Raw genomic sequence first — 10,344 nt, 5'->3', positions numbered from 1 at the left:
AAATACGGTAATTCCTTATTTCTAATTTCCAATTCAATCTAATAACACAATGCAAAAAATTAATATCGAATTAAATATGTTTTTTATTCATCATTTGTCGATAAATTCATGATCACATTGAATCACAATTTCAACACAATGTAGGTTGCACGTTAGATAGAAACCGAGATCAAATTAACTGCAGAAAATGTGCCGAAAGACTGAATTACAAATCAGAATGAGATTAATTTCAAGCACTTTCGACAGAAAAGTTCAGCTTATAAAGATTTCTCAAGCGAATAACTAAACCGATACCTTTATCGAAATGTATCACTAGAAATCATAACACAACGAATTTCCTCAAAGTTTTCATCCATTCTGAATTTCATCTACATCACATTCTTTAACATAGTTTTTGTTTTCTCTTCATCCGTTTTGAATATGTCTGATTGTGTCATGCATTGAATACATCTAATTGTATCATGCATAAAAACCGATGAAATTTAATGTCAGAAAGATTTACATGATTCGGAAATTCGCATAAATAACAAAGAGATGAAATCAAGCAAATGTCTACTCTTCTCAACATTACTGAAGAAATTCACACATTCAAAGGTACTGTACATTAATTCTGTAAAGTTAAACAAGCATAACCGATATGACCTCATCGACAGCCATCTTTACTATCGCTAATGCTTGATCGTTTAATAGATTAGGTTGGTACAAATCCGGCAGTGCTGAACTTTTTGCCAACCATGAACTCTGCAGAAAAATTGCTGAAAAGGAATTGGAGAAACATAAAAAATTAAATCACAGTTGCTGCAATTGAGCAGAAGCAGAAGGCTAAAGAGCAATTCATTTCATTGTCATCAATCTAACAGAATAAAAACTATGCATAATCTGAGCTTAAAATAACACATAGAAAAACAAAATTAATAAAGTCTAGACTGAGAGTAAAAATTCACACAGTACTTAAATCCCAAATGCTGCAATTGAGCAAGACCAGAACATTACTGAGAGATCGATACATTCTTATCAATCCAACACAATACAATGCCAATCCTATCATCATAAATAGTACACAGAAAAACAAAATTGACAATGACTTTAATGCCTCAATTGAGGCAGAAGCAGAATTCTAAAGAGAAATTCATCCTTATCAATCTAACACAATAAACTATATATGAATCTGAGCTAAGATTTACATTAAATAATTTTTAATCATTCACTTTGAAGTTAAAACTTCAATGCAATAAAAATCTAAATGAAAAACAATAAACCAATGCATCTGATCTTAAATAATAAACAGAAAAAAACAAAAATTGATACTTAAACAACACCACAATTGAGCAGAAGCAGAGCACTGAAGAGAAAACCATCCTAACAATCTACAACAATATACTATGAACCTGAGCTTTATATATATATATAAACAACAGAAAAATATCAACTCTTTGTGAAGATATATAAACACAAACCTGTTGTAGATCTGAGTAACAAATCTGCAGCCATTGTAGCAGATAAACCAAAGCAAAACCAATATCAATATATCTACAAGATTTAAGGAATCTAAAAAGATAATTTTACTATTACTATGATTATTCACTTCAATGGGAAAAAAAGAAAATGTCCCAAAAATCCAATCTTTCCACTGGAACCCAGTTCATCAACATCAGAACAACTCAAATCACCAAAAATTTCATCTTTAAAAAGTGAAAGAAAAGAACAACAAGAAAAAGGAAAAACAGCCAAAGGGGGATGTGGAAGGAAAAGGATACTGAAAAGATAGCGCTCCCACCAATCCAGCATGTAAAAGCCCCATGGTGACATTGTAGAGATAGATCTTCTTGCTCAAAGGATTCATCTTTCTCCTCCTTTCAAGGATTAAACCAGAAAAAGACTCAAACTTTGGGGATCTCGAAGGATCTGAAGAGGTGAGAGGCCGGACGAAGGGTCAACAATGGTGATGATCAGAGAACATCAGAGATAAGAGGAACCAACGAAATCCAAACCCAAAGGTCCTTTATGACACGTGTCAGTATATTATTAGTTAAGATCATGCCACGTTGGTGAGTCATATTAATGGGTTCGGTTTTTAAGTGGGAAAAATATACCGGTCACTCTCTCAAGTCCCATATCAAACAACTTATTCATTTAGACCCTGTTTGGATGCATAGTAAATTTTTTCTGTAGGAATTTTATTTCATAGGATTCAGAAATGACTCCTTTGGAATTAACTACAAGAAAAATTCCCTCTGAATCGATGATTTGGATGCTGCTTGAGGAATTTTTTCCATATGAATTTTTAATTTTGAAAATGAAACTAGCTGTTAGAGTTTTTGATAAAAAACTAGCCGTTAACAATTTTTTTCTCTATTTAAAAGCCAACAATCTTGCTATTTGTATACTTATCTCTCCCTAGCTTAAATTTTTACCTCTCAAAGTTTTTGTTTTCAATATGGATCTAGATCAATGGAGAAAGATTAATGAAGATGATGGCTAATTCATGTTCACCTATTTTACTAGTTTATTTCCTACAAGTTCAACAACTAGGCCTTGTCATACATCAATATTAACAGGTGATGCATATGTTCAAGAAATTCTTCAAGGTCATGAGACCACGTTGTAGCGTGAATTTCGTATGGAGCCCTCGTATATTTCAATCATTTGGTAATTGCTTTAACGAAAAGATCTCTTCTTTGAAGCTCAAAAAGGGTTACAGATCGAGGAACAACTAGCAATGTTTATGTACACTCTTGCGCACAACGCTAGTAATCGTGACGTGCAAGAACGTTTTCAACATTCAGTGAAGCGGTTAAAGTAAGTTATTTTAAAAAGTGCTTGAAGCTATTACTACTCTTGCGACTACATATATAGAATTGCCACCAACAACTACATCGTGAGTTATCCATAATAATAGACATCCATATTTCAAGGTTAGAAATCTTTATAATCGCTCTTTTTATTTATTATTTACGCTTATATATTCTCTTAACAATATTATGGGTTTTTATTTTAAGATTGTATTGAGTGCTATTGATGGAGCATATGTTCCAATCACTATTTCTTTTGGACTTGCAAGATCTTTACGTGAAATAGAAAAACAAACATTATCCCAAAATGTCAGTGGTCGATGCGATTTTAACCTACGTTTTGTATATGTTCGAGATGGTTGGGAAGGTTACGCTACGATGCTAGAGTACTTCACAGATTCAATCGACCAAGGCTTCCATGTCCCCCCCAATAAATATTACCTAGTGGATGCAGGATATGCAAATACTCCAAAGTTTATTGCTCCATATCGGGGTGTGCGTTATCACTTACACAAGCAAGGACCAGGCGGGATGTAGACCAAGTAATTACAAAGAACTATTTAATTTGCGACATGCTTCATTGAGAAATCATGTTGAACGTATTATTGGTGTCTTGAAAATGCGATTTCCTATGCTTAAAGTTGCAACCTTTCATCCGATAGATTCCCAAACCGATATAAGTAGTTGCTCGCATGTGTCTTGCATAATTTCATACGTATACACAGTATAGCACCCGGATGAAATCGAAGAAATCGATGAATGGAGTTGATGAAGTTCTGAGTCCCAAATGGAGATGATACATATCAAAAATGATGTCAACGCATCTGAACTCCGATCGTATTGACAGTGCTCACAAAGAGATGAAATAGTAATGCAAATATGGAATGATTCATCGTGAATTATCGTAGATATATAATTTAATTGATGTGTAAGTTTAACAATGTTGCCTTGTTTTCTTATTGAAATGTTGCCCTGTGTTAAGATTATCAATGCTATGTAAGAATATCAATGGGGCTAAAATTAAAACATTTGGTGCAAGTTTTGTAGACTAGTGTCATTATGGAGTCTTTTCTTCTCAAATTTGACCTTATTCAATTTGGTTTTTTCTTTATTTTATTGCTATTTTTTATTTCTTTTATTTGATATAATTGATATTATGTAATTGTACTCAATAATTTTATTGTTTATTTTTTATTAAAAAATTCTAATATAGGGTGTATAATTTTTATGTGCGGTTGTAGTTATAGGAAACGATCACAATCTAGGTGGATATATGTATTTTTCATATTAGTTTATAAATAAATTTTGTTGGGTGTAGTCTAATACAGTGGTCCCGTTTATCGAACAATTAATATTCCACGTGAATGAAATGAGTTATATCTCATGATTATTAATATATTGGAATTAATAATACAATTTTAATGAATTAAATTTATAATGTTTTAATTATGTTCTATTTTTGGACAATAGTTAATCTAATTATGTCACTTAAACAATAAAATAAAATAAAATAAAAACAAAAATTTGTTGAATGAAGGTATGCCAGTCCCTAGATGTAACTCTATATCTACCCAAATAAACACGCATTTAGATATTGACTATGTTTGTTTGTAATTTTAAAAAGATATTTTATTATATACATTAGGACACTTTTAGGTTCCATTGTTGATGCCTTCTTGGAATTTTTAATTAAATATTTAATTAATCATCTACTTCGTCATTAAAGTCTTTGATATAATGATTAATTATGCATGTCAAGACTAGCTTTATTATTTGGACAAATTATTGCCACATTTTAAAAGTGATATGTTTCTTTTCTTTTCTTTTTCTACACTTTAGTTTGTTTTGATCATCAACGCCAAATGTCCATGTTTGATGTAATGAATTTGACATTTTATGTACCTATTTTTAAATATTATTTTTATTATTTATAGTTGATCAGATTATATTACGTAAAATCATCTTTATTAAATGAATGAGTGTTGAAATAAAAACCAGATTCACTAAATATGGAACTGAGATATACAAAAATTACAATAAAATAAACCCTCTCAAAATATAAAGTTGTTAGAAGGCGCTCTTAAAATGTTGATCAAATTATAATTAATAAATTCATTTAATGTTGATAGCGAACAAAAGACGTATATATAGATTTTCATCCATTCAAAGATATATGGTTCAAAGCAAGACTTGCCAAGTTGGCATTAAGATTCAAACTCAATTTAATTCTCCCTTTGTTATTTTTTAATAAAGTTAAAATAGAAGTCCTCTCATAATTTCAACTGATAAACTCTAGAATGCCCCTCTTATTGCTTCCACATTTATGAATTTGATATATATATATAAACTAGAATAAAAACTTGAAAGATTTGTGAGGAGATACTTCTTTTCAAAATGCTACATCCTTTTCATATTAGAAAATAACCTACTATATGTGATTATCAATATAATTAAATGAATAAAATATATATTAATAAGAATAAATTTATAAAAAATAATATCTTTACAAAATTGGATACAGAATCCATAAGTGATGGAGATAAATTAATTAATTAAAAAAAAAAAATCGTGACACCCTAGAAACAAATAATGCAGGATATTCAAAATAACACTATAAAGCAATAAAATTTTGGAATCTAGTATGATTCAGCAGTGTTTGAATATAAACTAACAAGATAAAAGAGAAAATAATAATAATTTGTGACACCCTAAAAAAAAATCCATAGCAAAGATCATTCGTTTAAAACGACACACCAGAGTGATAAGATTTTGGGATATGAGATGAAGTTGGTAAAACTATGAAAAAAAAAAATTTAATATTTTTTTTTGAATTTATTAAAATTTTATTATAATTTCTTGTAATATTTCTTAATTAGGTAAGGGGGTTTAAATGTTTGTAATTTAACAAAAACTTAAGGGGCAAAAGGGGAAATCAAACAGTATGTGGCCGAAATACGAAACCGTTGTTAATACACCGAGGCATTGTTTTGGCGGTTCTCTTCTCGTGAAAGAGTTTTCCACTTTGTCTCAATCCTTTCTCTCTCTCTCTCAATCTCTCTCTCTCTCTCTCTCGCTTCGATCCTCGTTGATATCTAAGCGCCGGCTTTCTTCTGCCTATCTCCTTCTTCTTCTCGTGATTCGATGCGTTGTTGTGGTTTTGGAGCTCATGGGGTTGTTGGGAACTCTATTGGGGATCATTGGATTCACCATCGGCGTCCCTCTCGGCCTCTTGCTGGGTTTCTTCATCTTCATCTACTCCAAGCCTTCCAAAGAATCTAAGGTACTGTTTCATCTCATCTCTCTGTTTTGATTCTTGGGTTTTGATCATTGAAGTGAGGAAATATGTAGTTTTGTTGTGTTTCTTGTTTTGTTAGTGAATTCAGATGTTATTTGATTTGAAATTAGTTTTATTTTGGGTTTTGATTGATTGGAAGTGATAAAGTTGTTACCTTTATTAATAATCTTCTTTGTTGCTGTACTTTTAGTCCTGGTTTTAGGTCAAGGGATGGAGGTTTTTTATTGGAGTTTCTTGTTTACAGTATGCACTAATCTATGTGCCATTTTTGAGGAGATTTCTCTTTTTTTATAAGCATTTTATTTTTGTTTATATGACACTGTGTGCTATTATTGTTCATGACTGTATTGTGCAGAGATGCTATCTTTTCTACTTCTTGGAAGGTTGTTGAATTTAGAGGGTATTTGATTGGAGATGAACTTAATTTTTTGCTTGTTGTTTGATAGGAAGTGATAAAGTTGCCGGCTTTATTCATCTTCGTTGTTTTTGTACTTTCGTTTCTGATTTTAGGTCTCGAGATGTGAAGATTTAATTGGAGATTCTTATTTACAGTCTGTGATGATCTTTATGCCATTTGGAGGGATATTTCTCTTTTTGTTTTTTTTTAATGAGCATTCTGTTTTTGTTCTTATGGCATTCCCTTTTTTTTTTTTCATTTTAATGAGCATTTTGTTTTTGCCAGAGGAGAAGTAGCTGTTTTAGATGCATTTTATTTTTTTTCATGCTTCTATTTTGGTTTAGTCACTGTATTTCCTAAAAATATTACTTCGCTTTTGGTTTTGGTTTTGTTTAGAGTTGAAGAGATTACGCTTCTTATGAATCTCATGCGTTTGTTCTGTTGAATTTGATTCTTAAATTCTTTGTCAGAAGCACATGGTCTTGTTTTCAGGTTGCTTGCTAGCTCAGTTAGATCCAATGCGTTGTTTGTATTGAATTGCACACTTTCTCACGCTTGTTGATTTTGTTTAATGTCTGTAGTTTTTAAAGATGTGCTTTATGCTGGTTATGGATCTCATTGTGCTTCTTCTGTTGAATTTGATTCACAAATGCTTTGATGACAGGAGCCAAGTATTAGACCAATTCATGAGTTTGATTCAAAGGAGCTGCATGCTCTACTTCCTGATATTCCATTCTGGATCAAGAATCCTGATTATGATAGGGTGAGTCTGCCATTTTTTTTTATATAATTTTGTAGAATCCTGATTCATGAGTTTGATTCAAAGGAGCTGCATGCCCTATTATTTTATTTTCTCATAAGATCATGGTGCCCATTATCTTAATCTCATGAAATTTATAGATAAATGCTATGAATCTTGCTCCAGTTATTGGATGTTATGTATGAAGATTATGGTGTTGATCTTATCTGATTAGGGAGCTTTATTACATTCTTCTCATTCTCATTGAAAAGTTGAATTATATTTTATTTGTTGAACTCACTGCTGTCAATTCTTTTCATTTGAGTACCAAAACTGTTATTGATTTTTACTCTGTGACATTTGTGATTTTGAACTTCTTCTTTTGTTTGTGTTTGTGTTTGTTTTCAGGTTGACTGGATGAATAAATTTGTTTCTGATATGTGGCCTTACCTGGATAAGGTCCTTCAAATCCCCAACATTCCATTTTCTCGAGTTCTTTCAAGAATCTTGTTTTTTTTACTGAATTTGATTGGAATCACATAGGCAATCTGTAACACAATCAGGAACACAACAAAGCCAATATTTGATCAATACATTGGGAAGTTCTGTATAGAATCTATTGAATTTGAGCACTTGACTCTTGGGACTCTTCCACCGATCTTTCATGGTGCTCACTCGATTCATTCAGTGATTGATTGATTTATAAAAATATAAAACCTGATCACTTGTTTTTTTTCATGTATTACCAGGTGTAAAAGTTTATGAAACTCAAGAGAGAGAACTTGTTATGGAGCCTGCAATCCGATGGGCGGGTAACCCAAATATTATCATATCTCTAAAGTTGCTATCACTGAAACTTTCAATTCAGGTATTATATATTCCATACATTACTCAATATATTCATATTTTGTTTTAACAATTCCCTGCTCTTCAGCTTGTAGATTTTCAGATGTTTCTATTGCCCCGAGTTACTCTAAAACCGCTCGTGCCAAGTTTTCCATGCTTTGCAAATTTGAAAGTATCGTTAACGGAGAAGGTTGGAATTTTATCATTGAAAGATTTTTTCAAGTTTGTTCATCCACATTATCCTGATCGGTTTGGTGATATCGCTGCAGCCACATGTTGACTTCGGGCTTATATTTTTTGGAGCAGATATCATGGCTATTCCTGGTTTGTATCGCTTTGTTCAGGTTAGATGAAGTGTAGCTAAGAATTTTAATTGGCAAAACAAGCACAAGTATTTTATCAGCTAGAACACAGTTAATGGTAAATCTTATACATTGATTTTTACACGAATGGTCTTTGGTGACCAACAAACATGAACTTATGAACTGTAGAAAATGTCGAGCTTATTGATTCTTCTGTTCTCAAATTGTTGTTAGTTTATTGAGGCCTTTTAATTAATGATCTTTCCATCACATTACAGGAAACAATAAAAGAACAAGTAGCAAACCTGTACCATTGGCCCAATACTCTCGAAATACCCATCTTAGATAGTTCCAGGTAATCTTTCTGTTTGTATATTGTCTTCTCATTGTTTGTAACATTTTGAAAAGTAGCCTCTGAATCATCTGTATCTCTTGATGCAGAGCAACAAAGAAGCCAGTTGGTATATTACATGTGAAGATTGTTCGGGCATCTAATCTCCGTAAGATGGATATCCTCGGTAAATCAGATCCTTATGTTAAGCTCAGCTTGACTGGAGAAAGACTACCTTCAAAGAAAACTTCGATTAAGATGAGCAATTTGAATCCTGAATGGAATGAAAGCTTCAGACTTATTGTGAAAGATCCTGAAACTCAAGTTCTTGAGCTTCATGTTTTTGATTGGGAAAAGGTCTGAGTAGTTATTTTCTTTCAACTTACTTTAAGAACAAGGATGGTTTGTTTCATCGATGCTCTGCTGATTTAATGAAACAACAGGTCAAGGCACATGATAAGTTGGGAATGCAAACTGTGCCACTTAGTTTGCTTACTCCTTACGAGACAAAGGAATTAACTCTTGATCTTTTGAAGAACATGAATCCAAATGATCCTCATAATAAAAGAAACCGAGGAAAGATTGTGTTGGAGCTGACATTCAATCCTTTCAAAGAAGAACATGATAGGTTCAGTGGATTTCACTCGGGTCAAGGGAAGAACAGCATCATTCGAAGGTCATCCACTAATTTATCATCAAATGGTGGAGTTTTATCAGTCACCATTGAAAATGCAGAAGATGTTGAAGGGAAGCATCACAGCAATCCTTATGCATTGCTTCTTTTCAGAGGAGAATATAAGAAAACAAAGGTATGATTCATATACTAAAACAACAGATACAAAAATATTTTTAACTACATTGATTTCATCGGCATTGTGCATATTTTTATTTCAAGGTTGACTAAGAAAAGTCGAGACTCCAAGATGGAATAGGGCATTCCAGTTTATGCTAGAAGAGGAGCCAATTGATGAGAAAAATTCACATTGAAGTTATGAGCAAAAAGAAAAAGGATTTAATTTCTATCCAAAGGTTTTATATCGAGAACCGAATCTTTTCCGGCTCGAATACTGAAATAAATAGTCATTTTTTTAACTCTTTCTTGTTGTGTATACTGCAGGAATCACTGGGACATGTAGAAATTAATCTCACTGATGTTGTGAACAACGGCTCGAAATAAACGAGCGATACCATTTAATAAACTCGAGGAATGGAGTGATACATGTAGAAATCAGTTGGAGCACTGTTTGACAGAAGCAGTAAAAACATTGATGTAAATTGATTTTGTTGACAGTTATAATTTTTACATAATTCAAATCATCAAATTAAGAGTTCAGACAAAAAGTTTTAGACATATCTTTTATGTGTTTTGTTTACAAAGCAATGAAAGTTGTTAGAATTGTATGCAGAGACATGAAAGCATGTGAATGATGCTCTCTTTTAATGAGAACCTCAATAATGCTCATTATAAAGACTTCTTTTAAAAGATTAAAGGCATCTCTGAAAATGAAAAAGTTATGTTCTTTTTATCTAAAAGCACATATGCTTAGCAATTTGATAGCTATCATTATCCTTTTGGCATATACCTCTCTTAAATCTTTCTAATTTGGCCCCAAAAAAAAAGTTGTGTGTATATATATATAAG

The 10,344-nt window shown here is 32.0% G+C and overlaps 1 protein-coding gene and 1 long non-coding RNA gene across 2 annotated transcripts; one reads left to right on the top strand and one right to left on the bottom strand.

Annotated features, from left to right (window-relative positions):
• Window positions 1–595: 595 nt before the first annotated feature.
• On the bottom strand, window positions 596–1,904 carry LOC120276322. Its single transcript, XR_005541211.1, has 3 exons — window positions 1,758–1,904; window positions 1,458–1,530; window positions 596–755 (listed from the first exon to the last, which is right to left on the bottom strand). It is a non-coding gene; the product is annotated as an uncharacterized LOC120276322 (long non-coding RNA).
• Window positions 1,905–5,806: 3,902 nt separating this feature from the next.
• On the top strand, window positions 5,807–10,053 carry LOC120275377 (synaptotagmin-3-like). Its single transcript, XM_039281927.1, is given in 13 exon segments — window positions 5,807–6,072; window positions 7,149–7,247; window positions 7,632–7,682; window positions 7,767–7,890; window positions 7,973–8,091; window positions 8,158–8,259; window positions 8,339–8,413; window positions 8,650–8,726; window positions 8,813–9,059; window positions 9,146–9,513; window positions 9,602–9,731; window positions 9,820–9,870; window positions 9,873–10,053. Coding segments are annotated over 13 exon segments (1,635 nt in total). The 5' UTR covers window positions 5,807–5,958; the 3' UTR covers window positions 9,951–10,053.
• Window positions 10,054–10,344: the final 291 nt, after the last annotated feature.

The sequence above is a fragment of the Dioscorea cayenensis genome, chromosome 14, assembly GCF_009730915.1.
Source record: "Dioscorea cayenensis subsp. rotundata cultivar TDr96_F1 chromosome 14, TDr96_F1_v2_PseudoChromosome.rev07_lg8_w22 25.fasta, whole genome shotgun sequence".
Taxonomy (NCBI): domain Eukaryota; kingdom Viridiplantae; phylum Streptophyta; class Magnoliopsida; order Dioscoreales; family Dioscoreaceae; genus Dioscorea; species Dioscorea cayenensis.
The sequence above is the reverse complement of the archived record's forward strand: the minus strand, read 5'-3'. Positions and strand labels throughout refer to the sequence as shown.